General features: G+C 38.8%; 1 protein-coding gene across 4 annotated transcripts in view; it reads right to left on the bottom strand.

Moving 5' to 3' along the window:
* Positions 1-23380, bottom strand: part of atp8a2 (ATPase phospholipid transporting 8A2) — a 439065-nt gene that overhangs the window by 71969 nt on the left and 343716 nt on the right. For all 4 annotated transcript variants that reach the window (XM_039745478.1, XM_039745476.1, XM_039745479.1 and 1 more), the window contains 2 exons: positions 1525-1599; positions 601-723 (listed from right to left, as the gene is read on the bottom strand). In XM_039745478.1, coding sequence (XP_039601412.1) covers positions 601-723; positions 1525-1599 — 198 coding nt within the window. The remainder of the gene's footprint in view (positions 1-600; positions 724-1524; positions 1600-23380) is intronic.

The following is a 23380-nucleotide window of genomic DNA, read 5'->3' on the forward strand; positions in this document are numbered from 1 at the left end:
TGAATAGAGTTTTGTAGGTCACACTGAACGTTGTTTCATACAATAAATGAAAGTGTCCCAGTAAATTCACAGTCCAAGTCCAACATTTTGTTTGTTTTATTAAATCAACATTCCCTGTCTTTGGGTTTCTTTTCATTATTGTCTTTGTCATTTGAAAGATGAACATCCATCCATTATCCAACCTGCTATATTCTAACTACAGGGTCACTCAGGTCTGCTGGAGCCAATCCCAGCCAACACAGGGCGCAAGGCAAGAAACAAACCCCGGGCAGGGCGCCAGCCCACCGCAGGACACATACACACACACACACCAAGCACACACTTGGGACAATTCAGAATCGCCAATGCACCTAACCTGCATGTCTTTGGACTGTGGGAAGAAACCGGAGTAAATCCACGCAGACACGGGGAGAACATGCAAACTCCATGCAGGGAGGACCCGGGAAGCGAACGCAGGTCTCCTAACTGCGAGGCAGCAGCGCTACCACTGCACCGCCGTGCCGCCAAAAGATGAACATGCAATAGCTAAATATGCACATTTACTTTAAAGCAAATTCTCTTATCATCATCAACTCTGCTTTAAAGGGTAGGATCACTCACCTTTGTGTTGAATCCATCGGCATTCTGGGTAATTTTGTACAGTTGTGGAAACCTGAGCATACTCTTCTGACTACATGGTCGATCAAAAATACCCAAAGTGAATGGTGGCAAGGCAGTGAAAATCTGATGAAATGAAAATTAATATTTAATAACTTTGGTCACCCACTTGTAACTGTTTTATTTTCTTCCCTCTAAAAATAGATATGATGTGAAATAGTGAAGTTCATTTTACAAATTCAAATGTGTCTACAGTAGTATTGCTTAGATCTGTAATAAAACATTTACCAAAGTTTCTGCCAATGTTACTTAAAATACTTACAAAAAAATTTTTACTTTTTGGAAAAATCTTTCCAATCAAGTGCATTGTGACAGATGTGAGATGTCTATTAAATATCACACATCAGTGACGGGGTCAAGCAACACTAATGACTTTTTTATATCTGTACTGATACTGATTTTATAATACTTCTGTTCAGTTTAATATTGTTTTTGACAACACCTATAATACATTTATAAATATTTGAATATTACTATTAATGTTTTCTAGTCATGTACCTAGTGAAGGTGACCTTTTATCTATAAGGAAACAATGAGCATATCTAGACATAAAACACACACTGTAAATGTGAGGCATTAGAATGTTTAACAGCACCCTGAAATATTCATAAGATTGTGATGGGAAGAACATATTTACTATACAATGATTCATTTCCTTTCTACAGTCATATTTATATTTGATATATACAATGCTGAATCTGTATCTGTTAGCCAAAGCAGTCTGAATATATGTGCATCTCTCACAAATAATTTAAAGGATTATTGCTGTCACATGTATTTATTCAGATTGTAAATGTGATAAAATGTACAGCATAAACAGCAAATGAACTCCTTAACAGTTCTGTATGCTACTACAAAGTTGCTTACCACGTTGTACAGCCCTATGCACCATCTTTCAAACAGAATCTGGCCAGAAAATCCATTAACAAATGCAAACCAAAGCTGTATAAGAATTAAAGAGATATAAATAAATTAGAGATGAATAATGATAAAAGAATATTCATACTTGTACAATACTGATGTTAAACAGAACATACACATCCTATTTAATCTAAAAGCAATTATTTACTGTTGAGCTGGACCTATTTGTGAGCCCTTTATATTATTAACAGCAAATGAATTGTCCCTGTTTACTGGATGAGAGTTTATTAAAGAAATATTTCAAGATAAACAAAATGTAACTATAAACATATCTGAGACTCAAAGCATAGAGCCTCAAGTAGCAACCTACAGATGCACAGACACTTTTAAATGTCAAAAACAGCAAATATTTTAACACTGAGTACATTTTTGTTTACTTGACAACACTGACAATCTTTAGGAAACACATCAGCACAAAACAAATTTGTTATTTTTAAATCAGAATATGACCAGTGTTTTTGAAACATGGGATGAATTGGCACATAAAGACATTGCTTTGTTAACTTTTAACAAAATTAGCATACTACAATACAAATGAGTGTAATGTTGTAAGATTTTATATAGCAAATAAACTCGTGCAATCCACTGTCTTTTGTCTTTTTTTTTGCTAATGTAATTCAAACAAAATATTTCTACACGTTAATTCTTGAATCAAAATATAATTCAAAATATACGTTGCAGTTAATATGTACACAGCATGATAGCTGTGCTCAATACTGTGTAATGAAGTCTCCGGCCCTTGATGGACTGATAATCCATTCAGAGGTTCTCGTTCCCTGTGAGATGTTTGTTGAGAAAATGGATGAGTAAAATAACAGCCATTCTGATCAGCATTACTGCAATTTAGCACAGAAGAGGACTTACAATACCTCCTCTATACTAGATATTTTTCTAAATAGATAAAATAAAGTATCATTAAAGTAGACTCTCAGCAATACAACTGACTAAAAATAAGTAATAATTCAGCTTATTCCACATTATTTAGTAGATGGACTGTGCGCTTCTTATAACACACCATTTAAAAATATAATTAAAATATAACAGAGTAGGGAACGCCATTAAACTTGGACTGTACAAACAAAAAAGCACTTGAGTGCAGTTGTTACAGAATGGTGCTTCAATCAGGCCTGAGATGCTTTTTGCTTTGCGTCTACCGCGTCCCATTTAGGCTTTTGTAACACTGAGCTGCATTAGGGAGAGTGCGTTCTAACCATTGTGTGTTGGCAGAAAGCTTATAGAATGCCTGAACAGTATTGTGACACATTTTCAAGTGAGCTGAAGTATTTATTTATGAAATTTTATATTTCCAACATTTTCATCATGGCATTGAAATGTTTAAATAACAGTTTTAAAACCTAAAAAACAGCAAACATTTTAGCACTGAGTACACTCTTTATTGAATTGACAACGCTGACAGTCTTTAGCCAACACATCAACACAAAACAAATTAGTTATTTTTAAATCAGGATATGACCAGTTTTTTTGAAACATGGGAAGAATTGGCACATAAAGACATTGCTTTGTTAACTTTTAACAAAATTAGCATGCTACACAATACAAATGAGTGTATTGTTGTAAGATACAAATGAATGTAATGTTGTAAGATCCTATATAGTCAATAAACTCGTACAATCCAGTGTTTTTTTTTTTTTTGCTAATGTAATTCAAACAAAAAGTTTCTACATGTTAATTCCTGAATTAGAATATAATTCAAAATACAAATTGCAATTAAATTGTACACAGCATGATAACTGCGCTATTTTTAAATCAGAATATGATGAGATTTTTGAGACATGTTAAGAATTGGCACATAAAGACATTACTGAGTTAAATATACATTTAGTACACTACAATACATTTAATGTAATGTTGTAAGATCCTATATAGTAAGTAAACTCTTAAAATCCAAGAACGACCCTAACATGAGGCAATAGAACTATTCATTTGTCTAGTGCTGTAGATGCCAATTGTCTATCACAGCAATGCAATGCACAAAGCACAATCGAGTCATAGATGGGACACGTTGCAGGGCACACTCATACATATTACCACACTGACATTTATAATGATATTCATTAAATATTGTAATGTATTATATTATATTATGCATTCTTACTTTGAAGTGCTCACTTGAATTCAGCTGTTATTTTGAAATGTACTGTGTGTGAGGCACATAATGCGTACTCCCAGGTTGCTGTATAAAGATATTTGTGTGCTGCGTAAGTTGGCTTTCAGTATTGTGAGGTAATCCAGTAAAGGAGAAGGACCCGTTTTGTGGGTTCTACTCCTGCTTTTGGCTGTATTATTGAATACAGATACCACAGAAGTATAATTTTTTTTAAAGATGTTATACAGTACACCCAGAACATAATTCTTGAAAGATATAACTCATGGAACACATTTTTCAATGTTTCATTTAAGGTCAACATCAAGATGAAGTTCAGCCTTATTATCTTTGACTGGATAATTATTTATCTTATCTTTTATTATTCTTTCTTAGTTCACGTATATCACAATAAAGTATCTTTGAACGAAAGAAAGCCTACACTAGAATAGGAAAAAAACCAATGTGTACTGTACATAACCAAAGCATACTTTAAATCCTTATTTTTTTCAATATTAAATGGACTAAATGCTGAGGATATAATTGATCTCTTTTATTGAGCTATTTTTAATCTGCCTTGTGAGATTCTGACACTCTGACTGTTAAAATGGAATTTTGAGTGTGGAGGAGCAGCACATTTTTTTAAGGATGAAGTTCTTTTAGGGTAAGGTAATTGCACACATGTTTCGGCAACCCTAATGACCCGTTTTACTGCTTTAATCATGAATTGTTATTTTAACTTTACCTTTTCCAAAACATTCATCACATGAAAGGACAGAACACTTTTCACGCAACATTTCTAATACATATTCCAAATCTTTTGCCATTTTTAGCAATTAAAGGGCATTCTGTGGTGAACCAAATACAAGCATGCCAAAAGAAAAGATGTGTCTCTTATTAACAATTCCCATTTTGACACAAAGTCAATTATTTATTAACTGAAGACAGCCTGCTTTCTGGTGTTGTCTGGCAGAAAGCAGCCTCTCCATCACGGTGCACATGTGCTTGGGTACTGACATTCAGTTCCTCACAGATGCTGATGAGCTCTGCTGCCTGCATGTCTTTGGGATTTGAGATACTTGGAGCAATCCTAGAAAAAAAACGAGTTGCCTGACACAGGAAGATAAGCAGACCTCAAGTAGATTTCAGTTATTCCACAGTGGCTGACCAAGGTGTTACAAAATACAAGCTGATAATTTTTTGAATTTGGCTTGAAATATAAAAAAATACCTACTGGTAATGTTCGGCATTTGGATTTAAATGTTATGTGATATGTGTTGACGGTATTTTTCATTTGGTTTATTATTATAAAATACACATTGATAATGATCTGTTAGTAACAGTGTTGTTGAATGGCTAAGGGGCTCATTATTGCAACTCGGGCCCTGACATGTGAAATGGTGCCACTGCTCAGGGCCCACTGAACTGAACATATCTGTTGGGCCCATTTAGTATTGGGTGCTTCCCCCCCACCAGTGTACCACTATAGCACAGGTTGTACACAGGATTACTTTTAAAGTATAAATAAAGAGAGAGATGATGTGTAACCTTTAAATGCAGGAATAAATATGTCATGATCTGGGAATTTCCAGGTTCCATAATGTGAGTTATGCCCTCAGAAAGGCACCTCTTTGTGCTCACTTGTTTTATGAATTGAGATTCAGGGAGTGGAATTCTGGGGCTTGACAGCAAATGAGGCCCTTGGTTGCTCAATGGCAGTCACTTTTCTTTTGGGCCTCATCCCTCTAAACTCACACACAAGTTTGCCCATTTTCTGCTACTTTGATTTAATGATCTATAATTTTATCGTACTTTACTCGATATTTATTTTCCAGACATTTCTCTTCCAGAATTTTTACATCTGGATAAATAATTATGTTATGAAAATACATTACAGGACAAAACGTTAACAAAATTCAACTTCAGTTTTACCAAAAAGTGTAACATCTTATTGTCATAGATTTTGGAATAAACCCTCAGACATCAGAAAAGTAATATAGAATACGTTATGAACACCTAAAAACACATTTTATCAAATGCCAGAACTGTTTTGAAGTAATAAAAGTAAAAGAGGATTCATTTCTCTGATTTAAAAGTTGTCAGATAAGTAACCACAATATATAGCATTGTCCTGTATGTCATGTTTCAGTCAGGGTTTAGATAGATTTCCATTTTTATTATTTCTGTTATTTGTGAACTATTATTTGTTTGCTTTTACAATTGAAAGTCTGTTTGAAGAGTTTAGGGCCTGGCTGCCTGGGACGAAGCCTATATTGGGGTCAGACTATGTGCAATCCTGGCCTGACTATAAAGGTATTTGGAGGCCTGCTCACCCTCACTACCATTTAATGTGCTGCAGATCACAAAACTGTATAAGTAAAAGCCAGACATTGCTCTTTCAGAAAATATACATTGATTTAGTGAATTCATTAGTGCATAGATATACAGTTCAGTAAGTTGCAATGTCTGAACCAAACAAAATATATTTGTAAAATAACAACATAAAATTAAAATGATTTACAATTTCTCTTAACGTAGAATAATCCAAAGAACAGTAGAAATGACAAATACGTTCAAAGAAAAGGAAAAATAACATCAGACTTTACTTAAAGGTAAATAGGCCAAAGCAGCTCTGTAAATGTACAGTATAACACAGTTGTGGAAAACAGAATTATTTATAATTTTTTCTTACGAAATAGAAACAAACAAAAACCCAACTGTACAGCTCTTTTAAAAGTTTGTAATTAATAAAGTACAAAGGATATTTTTTGTTACATCTATATGTAAAAATAAAGTATCTCTGATTTATATTGATGTAAAAATTGTCAAAATTACTTGACGTATACCAAGTAATATTCCATTGTTTTAAAAACAACACCTGAAGTCCCACAGAGCCAGAAACGCTGTGATAGCTTTTATATTTGTGTAGCTTGTTGTTTATTTGTTTGTTGTTTACTTTCTCCAGTGTAACCTAAACATTTCTTTAGAAAACTGGGAGATTTCAGTTATTTTACTAAATAATTATCTGTTAGTGACGTTAAAACATGGGGTCAGATCAGCGAGAAGCACAGGCTGACGTGCATTTATTGACAAAGAAAGTATTCTATCATACAAACCCCAGGATTTATGGAGCTAAGAATACAAAGTTCTGTTGGCTTTCAATAGTCAAGTTTACATGCAATCAAAAGCTAAACCACCTCTGTTTTATAAATGTTAATCTTAGTTATCGCGTGACAGCCTAACACCCAAGTCTGCTGTTAACAGCAACCATTGTGGCAGTCAGTGAAGACAATGGAGAGCCCTACAAAAGGATGGAATATGGCATTTAATGGGAAAAGATTGAAGTTAACGTGTAACAGTAAGTAAACAAATTAATTTTTGCATTTTCTTATGTATTCCCCATATTGTTAATGGTTGTCCATGGGACCAAATGAATGGGAGCAAGGCAGAAAAGGCATCAGCCCACTCCTACAGACTGACTGGCACTGCCACCTCATCACACTCATTTTAGCTGTGAATATGTTAAAAGAGCTCATTTTCTCCAGACTGCTGCTGTTGTCTGCTACACCCTTGTTCACCATGAAATGAGAACTGGATGCTCTGAATACACTTGGTCTCACAATAAACACCGGATACACTTTTAATGGACTATCTGCTGTAAGGTATTCACCTTATTTGGCATTTTAATAATACTTTAAATTAAAGAATCACATAACACTGAAGCAGGTTATCATTATGTGTCTAATAAGTAAAACAGTGGAAACATATAGAAATATGTGAATTGTTCTTTTAAAACTCATAATCTGGCTGTCATGCAGTGAAAACAACATCAGAGAGTACCTTTGACCTGTGCAAGTAAATGGCATGTCACGCTGGCTGTGCGTACTGCTACTTCACCTTCACCTTCATTTCGTACTGCAAGCTAATGGCTTACAGTGTTAACCTTCCTGAATTTTGCAAGTAATGAAAGAAGGCTGAGCACTTTGTGTTTACAGGAAAAAATAGGTAAATAAACAAAAAAGGCAAAAGGAAACCTTAGTGTTTTAAAAAAGAAGAACAATATCTGAAGCAGAATAAAAATTCTAAGAAAACTTTTCGTTCTCCCAATTTTGTTAACAAAATGCTGCCACTTTCTTCTCCCCTTCAAGTACTGGTCTGATGTTAGTCCATTTCCATCCGATTTCTTATGGAACAAAAAGACCTGCTATTAAACACGCCATGCTGATTCACAGCAAAGTTGAAGGTGATGGCGGGCTAAAGTATACCACCGGGCCAAACGCTGCCTTTGGTCTAGCAATGGATGTCACCTGTCACAGACTCCAGTTGCTGCTGATGGAATTAAATAGTGTAACCCCAGGATCACCTCCCACTCTCCCCTTTAAGCTTTTAAACTCCGGTCCTGATCCTCAAACTTTGGTCCTCTAAATTCTTATTCTTTAGGCATACGGTGTAAGGTGAAGAGGCACTTTGGTCCTGGCCCACTGTGGCATACTTTTACCCTTGTTTTCCACAACCTGGCCCTATACATTTCAGATAATCTCATACCTTTCCACCCTTGGCTTATATTCATATATTGAGTGATATATTAGATGGTTCTAGACTTCATACATTCCGCTCACTACAGTTTTGCTTTGCTGTCTCGTCTTCCTTTAACTCTAACTGTTTTTAAAGCAAGCAGAGTTCCTGTTTCATCCACTTTTACTTACTCTATCCCCTTTACCGTATATACGTTGTCATGAAAGGTAAATTAACACCAGTTACTGATTACGGAAATGTAGCAAGATTTCTCATTGTATTTGATAGTATTTATTTTTAAAAAGTATGTATTTGGTGTCCAAAAACCCAAATTATCCAAAAATTCAATTCAAGTTTGTTTGTAGTTTTTATGTCATTGCATGTATGCAATTTTCCCTGAGGTTTGATCTCTTACCCTGGCTATCATTTCAGGCCCAGTTTTAAAATGTGTTTTGGAATTGCTCTTCGGTTTGTAGTTTTTTGCCTGGTGTGTCTAATTTTCTGCCTTCAATTGTGTGTATTAATATTCCTCTTCTTCATATTTTACTTCTAGACTTTGCTTGCCTCAGCAATTTTTGTTCATTATTGGGTAATTAGTCTTATGTTGCTCTTCACTTGCAATGATTCATTTTGTTCTATAACTGTTGTTTTCATATAACTGTTGTTTTCAAAGCGGATGTTACTCGATTATATTTGACTTTTTTTGTAAGTAATTTTGGATGAAAGCATCTGCTAAGTCAGTAAATGTAAATATAAATGTCATCAGAAGCTATTTTCTACACGGACGACGACTATTGCTGTTGAAAAATCTCAGATTTTTACTTTGTACGTTGCTATATAAAGTTAGTCAAGAATGATTGATATGTAAAGTACTATTTTTTTTCCCACTGTGTCAGAGGCTGTTTTTCAAAAATAACATAACTCACACAAATGTGTATTGTTGGTGTTTTGTTTTTTGTTTTAACTTTTGCTGGTTAACATTCTGTCTTAAAATCCTTCACATAGTCTCAAACTATATTTGTACTGCATAGAAAATAAACATGAGCTTTTTACATATTAGTCTGGATCTCACCTCTTTACTCCCCTTTTCTCATGCATTTCATTTGAGGCTGTTTTCAAAAAGGGGTCATGTGAAAAGACAAGTTCTCCTCTGGGATCAACAATATCAAATTTAAAGAAAAAAAATGAAGTATACTAACATTGTATTGTCTTACACTTTTACTGTAGAGTTGGTTATAAAGGACCTTAAAGGTAAGTCTGTACAGATACGGTCAAAGTCCAATTTATCTGGTCACAGGTGTTAGAGAACCAGTACAAGAAGGAACACTGGCATATTAATCTGTACATCCATACACTCACCCATTCTGGACTAATTTAAAGTTAACACTATGACATCCACATTTTAGGGACATGGCTTTGAGATAATAGTACCTAGAAACAATCCATTCAAACAAACTAAGAACATGAAAACTTTAGAGTGACAGTGACTTGGTATGAAACAAATATCATTCTCTGTAACTAATGGTAGCAGTGTTAACTATCATTCAACATTCCCCAATCAATAAACTATTATTTGATTTTGCCTTGCATCATGCACTAGACACATTTCAAAGTTAGAATGACATGATACTAAGCAGCAAGACAGACTGCAAGATAACTCAAATACAAGATTAATGAGAAAGAAATGCTAAGACATTGGTGCCTGACCCTTTAAATGTACATGGCAGTTAGAAATGCAGTGATGACAGGGACAATATGCAGTCTTTAGCAATCTGAAACCTATGTGACTAATCCCTTACTACTGAAGTAAGGCTGTGGATTGGTTAAAATTTGCTACCCTTTCACGTGTTACAGAAATCTGCATCTGGAGCTGGAAAAATGTATGGCTTGCTGACTACTAGAAGGAGGAGATTTGGCAAGCATCTAGTAGGGCTGCCCACTCTAGAAATAGCCTCTGCAATATTATGCCCCAAATTTGCATCCAGACTTGACTGTACTGTACATTGTAATGCTGTTAATTAATTTACACTCCCCCTGTCACATGCCCTCCTGTAAATAAAGCTAAAGCTGTCTTCTATCATTAATGTCTTTGCCAGTTGTTCTACTGTAGGTTCAGTGTAGTAAGAAGATCTGTCCCCATCAGATATTCTTTTGGGTCTTCTTCACTGAGTCATCGGTAGACAAATCAAAGATAACCAGAAGCATCAGTTTCTCATAAAAAGCACATTCGTTTAATGTGTGGAAATCCTGTCATTTTGCCAGGTCAAGGATCACATACTTGGCTATGGAACTGAACTTACAGTAAAGATAGACTGGCATTCTCACATTTCATTTGCTTCCATATAATCTTACTGAATATATTGCTTACTTTAACCTGACTACGCCAAACAAACTAAATATAACTGTGTGACATTCCCTGTCCTTATGACATACAGTATGGCTGTCAGAAAATACCTCTCGCAGTCAGCTGTCATCGTGTGTGAAAATTCTAATGAAATAATAACAAAGTCATTATCCAAACTGACACAGATAAACTGAAGAAAAAAAACCTCACTATATATATATATATATATATATATATATATATATATATATATATATATTGTCGAGGATGCCAGGGGCCACGACCGGCCGGACGCTTGGAGGACCAGAAGTGGGCGTGTGCCCATCTGGGATCACGTGGGGGCCGCCTTCCTGGTTGCTTTGGGGGCCATGGATTCAGGGCATGTAAGCCCCACCCTGTAGGGGCCCGTGGTCACCGCCAGGAGGCGCCCCAATGCCTTAGGGACCCTGGACCTCAGCACTTCCGCCACACCAGAAAGTGCAGAGGGGAAGAGAAGCAGGGACACCCGGAGAGCTTCCGGGAGAACAACCGCCACTTTCGCCACACTGGGGCGTGTCAGCGGGAGATTGCCGGGGAGCACCTGGAGCTCATCCGGGTGCGGATAAAAGGGGCCGCCTCACTTCATTCAGGGTGAGAGTCGGGAGCGGAGAGGACTGAGCTGGAGAAGGCAAGGAGGCGCCCTGAAGAAAGGAAGGCATTGTGTGGCCAGGACTTTGGGGACTTTGGGGTTTTGTGGTGCACTTATTAGTGTAAATATTGTAAATGAACGTGTTTGTGGGTGCCTGTCTGTGTCCGGGTCAACTTCCACAATTTATATATATATATACAGACACACATATATATATAATATTATTTTTATGTTTTACAAGGTAAACTGAACTAATATACATCAGGAATCCTTTTTTTAACACTTGCAAAAATTATGCTTTTAAAGTATTTACATCTTCATTATATTAGTTTATAGCAAACACACCACTCAGAAATCTCAGATACTTGAAAAGATGTAGAAAAGAATGTTTTCGCTAGAGCAGATCAAATTAAATTATAGAAAGTATGAAAGGCTTATAATATACAGTACACAGAAATCTAAGGCCATTAGCATACATGGAGATATTTTTGATAATTCAGAGCATAGAATGTTCCAGTCACTGCAATCAAGGCTCTCTATTGCTCACTTTTTTCTTTTACCTCCAGCTGAAGTTAGAGGAGGAGGAGGCCCTCCCATCTACAAATATTCTGGAATATACCACACAACTACATGATAGATTTGCAAAGATTTAGCCCATTTTAAAAGAGAATATGGAAAAGGCCCAATCAGCGCAGGCCAGGTGCTGTAACCACAGAATTTCATTAACAACAACATTTATTTATATAGCACATTTTCATACAAAAAGTAGCTCAAAGTGCTTTACATACTGAAGAAAAGAAAAATAAAAGACAAAATAAGAAACTAAAATAAGACAACATTAGTTAACATAGAAAAGGAGTAAGGTCCAATGGCCAGGGTGGACAGAAAAAACAGAAAAAAAACTCCAGGCGGCTGGAGAAAAAAAAAAAAATCTGCAGGGGTTCCAGGCCACGGGACCGTCCAGTCCCCTCTGGGCATTCTACCGAACATAAATGAAATAGTCCTCCTTGTAGTTAGGGTTCTTGAGTCACTTGATGTTGATAGTCATACAGACTTCTGGCTTTTAATCCATCCATCATTGTTGGAACATCGCGGTGCTTTGAGTAGATGGTGGTGGCGCAAGCTTAATTAAGGAATTAAGACCCGGCGACTGCGTCATGGTGCTTCGTTCCTACCTCTCTTTCTAAACTGTTGGCACATTGGCAGGGCCCGTACAAGGTTAAGGAGCAAAAATTTCTTGTTGACTATTTAGTTAAATGTCCTAATCATCAACTGACCAAGCGGGTATATCATGTCAACCTCCTGAAACCAAGGAAGGAAAGGGAGGTCGACCCTGTTCCTACTCAGCCCCGCTCTCTATATTCGCACATAAACTATCACTTAACTTCAGTCTCAATTTGCCCCCGTGCAGAAGCAAGAGCTGGAATCAGTCATCCTGTCAGTTCCGGAGGTAGGTAGTGAAGCACCAGGCTGGACCTCGCTGATTAGGCCGGGGTGATAGTCAGGGAATGCCCCTATCGACTTATGGAAGCGAAAAAAGCTGGAGTGGAACTTGAAATCAAGAGGATGTTGGAACTAGGTGTAATAGAGGTGAGCCATAGTCCCTGGTCCAGCCAAATAGTCTTGGTCCCTAAGGCTGACAGGAGATGGAAGTTCTGCAATGACTTCCTTCGGCTCACTCAAATGTCCCAATACGACGCCTATCCCATGCCTTATGTGGATGACCTCCTTGAGAGTCTGGGAGGGGCGAAATACTTGACCACCCTTGACATGACGAAAGGGTACTGAGAAATTCTTTAACAGAATCCGCAAAGGCTAAAACCGTGTTTAGTATCCCTATTGGAGACTGACAATATTGTGTTCTTCCATTTGGTTTATATGGGGCCTTGCCACCGCTGTCCACCAGCATCTGGTGGAAAAAGTTCTATGGCCCCACAATTTCAACAGTGCTGCCTACCTGGATGATGTTATCATCTATTCCGGCACATGGAAGAAACACCTAGAGCAGGTTCAAACTGTGCTGGCCTTCAGGTTAATCCTAAGAAATGCTTCTTTGGATTCATCAAGGCCAAGTATTTAGGTTACCTGATGGGCAGAGGTACCGTGCAACCACAGTGTTCCAAAGTGGAAGCAATCTTAAGTTGGCTCCTTCTCGGGTTAGCACAGTACTACCACCGGTTTATGCCCCACTTCTCAGAGAGAGCGATGTCCTTGACCAATATGACAAAGAAAAGGGCTCCTTATACAGTGGTATGGGATGAGAACGCAGACTGCATTTCGTGACCTAAAGCAGGCCCTAACGTTGGCACCTGTATTAATTACTTCTAATTTTTCTCTACCTATTATTCTCCAGACCGACGCTTCAGACACAGGTCTTGGTGCCGCATTGAGCCAAAGTGTCTCTGGCCCTAAGAGAACATATATTGAAACACACTCCTCAAGTGTTCGACACCTGTCTGAGAAGGATGGGACTACCTGGAGAAGCCAAAATAAAAGCAGCTTTTTGCAGTCACAGCATTTAAAGTGCACTGTATCAGCCAGAAGACGTGTTGGGGGTCCAGCTGCCAGGGTGTGAGTTTGCCAGCAATCCTCGCAGAGCTGAGGGACAGTGGGCATACGAGTTGGTCACTAAGTGATGTGCCTATGAGCACCAATTTCCATGGTGTGCCTTGGGATTTTTTGAGTTACAAAAAGTGTGCCACCATAGAAAGAAAGATTAGGAAACACTGCTCTACCTATACCTTTGCTTCTGGCACACAAAAAGTTCTCTGTAGCAGCGATCTTGCCTACAAACTGACACTGTGCATTACATGGATGGTTATGTTTCATTCTTTGCATAAATTTGTGAAGATACTGCAAACTAGCATAATGGGTAGGGGTAATCATTATACTTCTATTATGTAGAATTTGTAGAATTTTGTCATTATATTAAGGCAGTCAGGCACTGCAAGCTAACTCACAGACTGGCAAGTGAAATACAGAGGTACTAGACTGGTTTTAGTGCCATTCAAAGATAATTTATTTTGCACTTAAGTGATATGCCATTGAATCAATCTTCTTTCAGAAACGTGAAAAAAGCACAATTTTTATCGTAACTTTTTTCTTCCATAACCCTTGTCTCCCCCCTTTCCTCCCACTCCCCTGCATCTACAGTATGTTGGTATGTATCAAGAAAATGAACACCAGTATGAGGCACTCACTTCACTGCCTGCCCTAGATGTTGCAGTATTTTTAAATTGGCCACATTAATCATAAAACTTAATGGGTTAACCTTCCCAGGCCTAATATATAAATTCAGCAGCCATTTTATTAGGTATACCTTACTAGTAAAGGTGGACTCCCTTTATCCTTTAGAACTTCCTTCATGGCACAGATTCAACAGGGTGCTGAAAACATTCCTCAGGGATTTTGGTCCATAGTGACATGATAGTATCACACAGCTGCTGCAGATCTGTCTGCTGCACATCCATGATGCTAATTTCCTCTTCCACCACATTCTAAAGGTGCTTTATTGAATTGAGATCTGGTGACTTTGGAGGCCATTTGAGAACAGTGAACTAGTTTGTCATGTTCAAGAAACCAGTCTGAGATGATTTGAGCTCTGTGACATGGCACAGTATCCTGATGGAAGTAGCTATCACAAGATGGGTACACTGCGGTCATAAAAGGATGGACATAGTCACAACAATACTCAGGTAGGGTGTGGCATTTAAATGATGCTCAGTTGGTACTAAGGGGCCCAAAATATGCCAAGAAAACCCCCCACACCATTATACCACCACCAGCAGCGTGAACTGTTGATACAAGTCAGGATGGATCCATGCTTTCATGTTGTTGATGCCACATTCTGACCCTGCCATCCAAATGTCAGAGCAGAAATCAAGACTCATCAAACCAGGCAACATTTTTACAATCTTCTATTGTCCAGCTTAGTTAAGCCTGTACGAACTGTAGCCTCAGATGACTGTTCATAGCTGATAAGAGTGGCACCCGGTGTGGTCTCCTGCTGCTGCAGCCCATCTGCTACAAGGTTTGACATGTTGTGCATTCAGAGATGTTCTTCTGTATACCTCAGTTGTAATGAGTGGCTATTTGAGTTACTGTTGCCGCTCTATCAGCTTGTACCAGTCTGGCCATTCTCCTCTGACCTCTGACATCAACAAGGCATCTTCGCCCAGAGAACTGCAGCTCACTGGATATTTTCCCTTTTTCAGACCATTCTCAGTAAACGCTAGAGATGGTAAAAATCCCACTAGATCAGTGGTTTTTGAAATACTCAGGCCAGCCCATCTGGCACTAACAATCATGCCACGTTCAAAGTCACTTAAATCACCTTTCTTCCCCATTCTGATGATCGGTTTGAACTTAAGCAGGTCGTCTTCACAATGTCTACATGCCTTAATGCATTGAGTTCTTGCCCCGTGGTTGGCTGATTAGATATCTGTGTTAACAAGCAGTTGAGCAGGTGTACCTAATAAAGTGGCCGGTGTGTGTGTTTGTATGTATGTGTGTGTATGTATGTATGTATGTATGTATTGTGGAGCTGGACCCGGACACAGACAGACGGACATCGTTGTTCACCCAACACACGTTTATTTACAATGATAATATTTACAAGAAAGTTCAGTGCATGTCCCAGTGCCTCCAGCACCGATCCCCCAAAGTCCAGGCCTCACAGTCCAAATGCCTTTCCTTCTGGCCACCTCCACTCCTCTCTCGAGCTCCGTCCTCTTCCACCCGACTCTAGCTACTTAATGAAGGGAGGCGGCCCCTTATATAGGAACTCGGATGGGCTCCAGCTGCTTCCCGGCAATATTCTGCAGACACACCCCCGTGTGGCGGAAGTGCCGGCTGCTCACCCGGAAGCCCTCCGGGTGTCCCTGCTCCTCTTCCCCCCAGCACTTCCTGGTGAGGCGGAAGTGCTGAGGTCCAGGGTTGTTCAGGCACAGGGGCGCCGCCTGGCGGTGGCCACAAGCCCCTACAGGGTTGGGCTTCCAAGCCCTCTACCCGTGGCACCCAACACAACCAGGGTGGTCGCCCCCTCGTGGTCTGGAGGAGGCACAAGCCCTCCTCCGGTCCTCCTGAGTGTCCCGGCTGGGCTCCACCCCCAGCCGCATGCGACAGTGCCCCACTGCCAGCAAAGACACATCGTTCTAAGCGACACATCCCGAGAGGGCAGTTCATCCCCGGAGTGGGTCCTACTACATATCCAGGGTCCACCACAGCACCCTGGAACGCACCACATCGGCAACCCTTCCGAGGGCGTCACGCCCCTCCGGTCTGTACCACTCTCGCCTCCATAGTCCTCGCCAGCCAGGGCACCATCTGATCACCGGTGGAGAGTCCTCCTGTGGAGCAGCCCGTTCCAGGAGGGCAGGTTCCCAGTGGGGCAGGTCCTACTGCTCGTCGGGGCTTCGGTCCTATAAAGAGACAAAAGGGAGGGCCAGAAGCACTGCGTGGACACCCGCACCGGGCGTCCCTCAGATCCCTGTACCGGCAGTGCTCTCCCCCCCTACTGGCAGCCCGCGACTTGCCTGTTCGGCACCTCCGCCGCATGCGACAGTATGTATGTATGCATGTATGTATGTGTGTGTGTATGTGTGTGTGTATGTATATTACCTAAGCAGTTACGACGCATGCATATACTGTCTCATGCAGCGTTCTCAAGAATGCAAAGCCTGGAGACAGCATTATATCCACAGCCATGGAAACAGCTTTAAAAAAGGAAGAGTACAATACTACAAAATGCACTGAAGGGAAGTCTGACATTTGGCAGTCATTTTCAATCATTCCCGATGGCGATGGCAACTAAGCGCTGTTTGCTTACTGCAGTAAATGTGCTAACTAACAGTGGATACAAGTCATGCACCTCAGGTTTAAAGCGCCACGCGTGTGCAGTAGCGAAGGGTCAAACTAAATGACATTCTTGCCAAGCCTGTCAATGGTAACAACTAATGCTAAAAGCGAAGCACTGGATAAATGTACAGATTTTGCTTGCAAGGACATACGATATTATATGGCTTTACGACACATTGTCTGGCGAGGGCTATATTCAACTTGAGCTGTACCTTTTTTTAAGATTTTATTAAATAAAGAAAAAATGACAGGATATGATCAATAAACAGACATAACATACAAAGGAATCCAAACCACCCTCTCCCACCCAGTCTAGGCCGAGGGGTGAAAAAACAATTCAAGGAGTTACAAGCCAAAAATTACTCAGTTAAACTGCAGGAGACCAGGTTTTGAGTCCATTACTGGAAGCACCTTTAATCTGAGTGTGGACAACTCCAAATAAATAAGTAATAGGAGGAGGACTGCCAGTTGTCAACAGTAACGCATTCAGGTGTCTCCCAGCGTGAGGCATGGCAGCCAAAATTGTACCATGGCACATGGTAGAAAAATCCCAAAAAACCAAGAAAGGCCGTTGTGTGTGACATGCTTGAGACCATTAATAACTGTGGGTGTGCTGTCACTGATATTTGGATTGAACGCTTTGACAAAACTTCTTTTATATCTTCTGCCATTCATCATATTAACAAGAAACACGATCTCTTGTTAAAGGTGCTCTTGGTGACCATGTTTAAAGCAAGCACAACTAAAACGGGTGAAAACATTTGCGCTTCACTGTTTGAAGAGTTCTCTGAATTGACTGTTACTGACAGAGAAGCAAACACGATTGCTGCCTTGCGTCGCTACACCACATTAATCTGTAGAGGCCCCATTCTTATCACGATACTATCAAGTGCTTTTACACCAGCAGTAATGGAGAAAAACACCCGAGGTTGCAGAAATGCTGGCTAATATAAAAAAGTTAGTCAGGTATTTGAAACATACTGGACAACAAGGCATGCATACGAGGTCACTCAGACAGTGTGGAGACAAGGTGGGACTTTAATTTCGATACGCTGGACTCAGTGCTGCAGCAATCTGACAATTGGCCGTAGCAACAAAAAGATATGCACAGCTGAGGTCTCGTTTCTGAAACCGTTCAAAGATGCAACGACTGATTTAGAATCAGATATTACTATGTGTGACAGAACCTGCCAACAAACTGTTTACCACCAATTCCTACGCACATGCTGTACAATGTAGCAACATTTCTCAGCCCAAAGCTTCTGTTTCTATATCGTTTATTTAAAGGCACAGAAACGAGAACAGATTTGTAATAATTTGTGATAACTGCATTTTAATGAAGTTGCACTAAATCAAGTTCACTGGTGAAGTTCACTGGACAGCTGCTAGTAATGCCCCTCTTTTTTCACTGAGCGAGGTGACGACAGTGCTGTGCTTCGTTACAGTGTGCAAAAAGTACTCTGAGCTGTAAAAAAAAAAACAAAAAAACAAAAAACTCTTTATTTTATAAAGCTCCAAAACTTTTTGAAACTGGGAAATGTTTGTCAACAGTAATATGGCGACTACAAAAGTTTAAGCAAAACGTATGTCCGACTTGCCGTTCCACATTTTTGCGGAATGAATAACAATTATTAACACATCATACTTTATTTCAATATAGAATAGTAAACTATTTACAAAGCTTTAACAAGGCACGTTGCTTACACTGCTGTTTTTTGCTCCTTTTTGTTTCTTTCTATGAAAAAGATGTGCAAGCTTATGCTTAGAAATTATTTAAATCTCATCGCAAGATCTGTATTAAATATTGATGAAGCAGAATCATCACAAAAAAAGTGAAAACGCCATCTGGGCCAAAAAGGGGAAAGCTTCAGCCCTCTCCTTGTGTGTTAAACAGGCTTATCAACTATACAGTACATGCCCTTTTTCCTTATTGGAAGCAATGTGTTTTCTGCGGGCGGGCGCAGGTTTAAAAAAATCAGTCCTGCGCAGACCTCTGACTTACGCCATTTTAAATTTTCAGCATATCAACTTTTTATTCACATAAAATCCTCATTTACAAACCTATGTCACAGCATGAAGTTTGTAGATCCTTCATATTTGTAATTCTTCAAATGTTTTACTTCCTATATGTTTTACTTTTATACAGTATACTAGCAAAATACCTGTGCTTTGCAGTGGAGAAGTAGTGTGTTAAAGAAGTAATGAAAAAGAAAAGGAAACATTTTAAAAATAACGTAACAAGATTGTCAATGTAATTGTTTTGTCACTGTTATGAGTGTTGCTGTCACACACACACATATATATATATATATATATATATATATATATATATATATATATATATATATATATATATATATATACTAATAAAAGGCAAAGCCCTCACTCACTCACTCACTCACTGACTAACTGACTCATCACTAATTCTCCAACTTCCCGTGTAGGTAGAAGGCTGAAATTTGGCAGGCTCATTCCTTACAGCTTACTTACAAAAGTTGGGCAGGTTTCATTTCGAAATTCTACGCCTAATGGTCATAACTGGAAGGTATTTTTCTCCATTAACTGTAATGGAGTTGAGCTGGAAAGACGTGGGGGGGCGGAGTTTCGTGTGACATCATCACGCCTCCCACGTAATCACGTGAACTGACTGTCAACGCAGTGCATAGAAAACCAGGAAGACCTCCAAAAGCACTTAAGAAAACATGCATTATATAATTGAGAAGGCAGCGAAACAATAAGAAGCGAAAGTGACATATACTACCATATTCATGAGTGCTGCTACCTCGGAAAGAAAGCAAGGTGTAAACCTAAACTTTAAATTAAGTTCATAGACAGGCTACGCTGGCGTTTCACATGCCCACAGGTAATGCGGGATACAAGTTTAATGAGAGGACGAGGATATAAACGAGTTTTGATCACTTTGTAACTAAGTTAAAATTGTAGGTGAAGGGTGTGCTTATGCAAATTCGAGAGACTGTGTTTGTGGGGATTGACAGTTAAGGCGGGTGGGGAGTCACGCCATCATCTCCCTCCCATTCATCTCATTTCGCTCTGAGCTGAGCTCATGCTAACGCCGTCTTCGAAGCAACCGTCACACTGCCACCAAATACTCACAGAAAAATCCACAAGTTAATACACACGCTGTCTCTAGAGTTTCTCCACACTGAATCCTCCAGGCACTACTTACAAAAGGTCACATTGACAATCGTGTTACGTTATTTTTAAAATCTTTCCTTTTCTTAGCACAAGCACAGCTGAGAAGCTTGATGCATGTGCTCCATAAACGTTAAAAATAATGCATTTAATCACACTTTGCATTACAAGCAAAGGGAGCTTTTGTCAATGCATGATTTCCTGGTACACGATTACATTGATCAGCGCATCCCGATTCATTTTACCCTCGCACCACCTTAGTTTGAGAAGAAGTATGAAAAAATATGAGGTTAACACAGAAAAACAGATCACCAATTCAAGCTTTATGAATAATCGATTCGCCATCAATAATTGTTTTGGTAAAGCCATCCTCCTTCCATTTTATAATTTTTTCACCACTAGCCATGATTAAATGAACGGTAAAAAGTAAGAGCAAAGCGAGGGTGACTTATTTAGGCAGGCATATATATGGCAGCAACACTCATGACAATGTCAATCATGTTACGTTATTATTAAAATGTTTCCTTTTCTTTTTCATTACTTCTTTAACACACTACTTCTCCGCTGTGAGGCGCAGGTATTTTGCTATATATATATATGAATGACCTCCAAAGAGCGCTGAGACTTTTGATATCATGAACGTGTCTGCAAAAACTGTGGTCTCCTGCCCAGCAAAAGTCGAGCAGCCAGCGCGCGCGCATAGCTGTGCCGCCCTTTGAGACGCTGACTGTGCTTCTGCCTTAAGTCAAAGTGAGCACTTTTAATTTTTTTCATCCTCCCCCTGCGCTATAGCCCAGACAAGTGCAAACATGGGACCCCTTTTCTACACCACGGCAAAATAATATTAAGGCGATTCACACTTTCTTTTGCACGTATACGATTATGAGGTCCTCAGCTCGGATTATGAAGACACGCACAGGAGTGGAGGACTGACAGTGCCAATCACAGCCGATTAATGGCAGGGACGTCTCACCAGTCTACACAAGACCCACCGCGACTGTCCCCAAAAGGCGATCATAACGCCAGCGAACACATCTCTCTATACTATATAAAAGAAAAAGGCAACTTTCCTTTCTTTACACCTTTTTCCTTTTATCCCAAACCAAAGCCTTTCTCTCTTAACACTGCAGAGGACACAAAAATAATTTTCTTTAATTGCCGGTAAGGCACAAATTTGAACGTTCACTTAGAAAATGTAATTTCTATACCACAGCCGTCGTGTAGCACCTTTCATAAGGGATCTACTACCGAGAGATGATCCATATACATTTTAGCTACTATTAGTTACTTACCTGTTGTGTTACACAGTCTTTAAAATGTAGTTTACCCAACCACTCCAGTAGTGCTCAATGTACCTGTACTTCTTAAAAAGTTAATGTTTTACTGTTTAATAACTTATAGACTATATTTTATTATTTTTCCCTTGCACTCAGTGACCAAAGATATACACACACATAGACACATACAAACAAACACACAAGTAAATGTATGTGTATATATATGTATGTATGTGTATATATATATATATATATATACACACACACACACATATATAATTTGTGTGTGTGTATGTATGTATGTGTGTGTATATATATGATGTAGATAGGTATGTATATATATATATATATATATATATATATATATATATATATATATATATATGTGTGTATATGTAGATATCTATTCTCCGCTGCGAAGCGCGGGTATTCTGCTAGTATATATATATAAACACACACACACATAAACAGATATATATATACATATACACATATATAAATATATATATACATATACATACATATCTACATATATACATATACACACACATATATATATATATATACACACATACATCCACATATATATACATACTAGCAAAATACCCGCGCTTCGCAGCAGAGAAATAGTGTGTTAAAGAAGTTATGAAAAAGAAAAGGGAACATTTTAAAAATAATGTAACATGATTGTCAATGTAATTGTTTTGTGACTGTTATGAGTGTTGCTGTCATCAAGGATTTGATTATCATTATTTCTTTCAATCAGATTCGTATTTGTAGGATGTGTTGTGTTCAAGTTACATTCCGTGTTTGTCAACTGTTGTAAAGATAAGAGGTTTCATTCATCGATTCCTTTCTTACTGCCTCAATAAACAGCTCGTCTTCCTCTTTATCTGAGACATCACACACTGCATGCACTGTTTTTTTTTACACTGTCTTCTTTTAGCTGGACACTGACTTTTTCTACCGTGTGCTTTGTTTCCGCAGTAGCTGCACTTATGAATATGCTTGTATGCGTCACTCGCTTCATATTCTTTTGCTGCCTTCTCAATTGTGTAATGCATTTTTTCTTCAGCGCTCTTTCGAGCTCTTCCTTGTTCTCTGCGTACTGCGTTCACAGTCAGTTCACGTGAGCCGCTCTCTTGTGTGATCTTGCGAATGTTTACCTTATATGGGCAGGCACTCGATTACGTGGGAGGCGTAATGATGCGGAATGCAACTCCGCCTCACACGGCGACCGAGCTGCAGGCTATGGCTGTATATATGGTTGAAAGTAGGTTCCAGTTATGACCGTCACGCGTAGAATTTCGAAATGAAACCTGCCTAACTTTTGTAAGTAAGCTGTAAGGAATGAGCCTGCCAAATTTCAGCCTTCCACCTGCACAGAAAGTTGGAGAATTAGTGATAAGTGAGTCAGTGAGTGAGTGAGGGCTTTGCCTTTTATTAGCATAGATGATATTTTTGTTAAACTCTACTTATGCTGCTGTAAAATGTGGCACAAATTACAAAGATGGAAAAACATGGGACAGTCCAGAGAAGTAGCAGTAGCCAATAGCCCTTTGTTATTTGTATATATCTATTGTTTTCATTAAAGTGAGACTGCTCCACATCATATAAACTCTTTTTTGAAGTTCCCAAAGGTTACGGCCAAGGAGAACAACTGTAAAACAAAAACTATGAGCTTTGTATCTAATGCTAGGTGCTGCTTCTGTAGCATCTCCAGAGATATAAAATAATTTAGTATGAATTAATTATGTTATTATATTATTTATATAATTACTGAAATACTCACAATGTTATCAATGATCTGATAAATAAGTGAAGATTTTATTTCAATAATATCTGACACTGCTAATACAAGTGCCTCTGTGAAGTAAGTGTCTGGTGGTATCACTCACAGTTAGGGTTCTAAGCCATATGTATTC

The sequence above is a fragment of the Polypterus senegalus genome, chromosome 2 (genome assembly GCF_016835505.1).
Source record: "Polypterus senegalus isolate Bchr_013 chromosome 2, ASM1683550v1, whole genome shotgun sequence".
Taxonomy (NCBI): Eukaryota; Metazoa; Chordata; class Cladistia; order Polypteriformes; family Polypteridae; genus Polypterus; species Polypterus senegalus.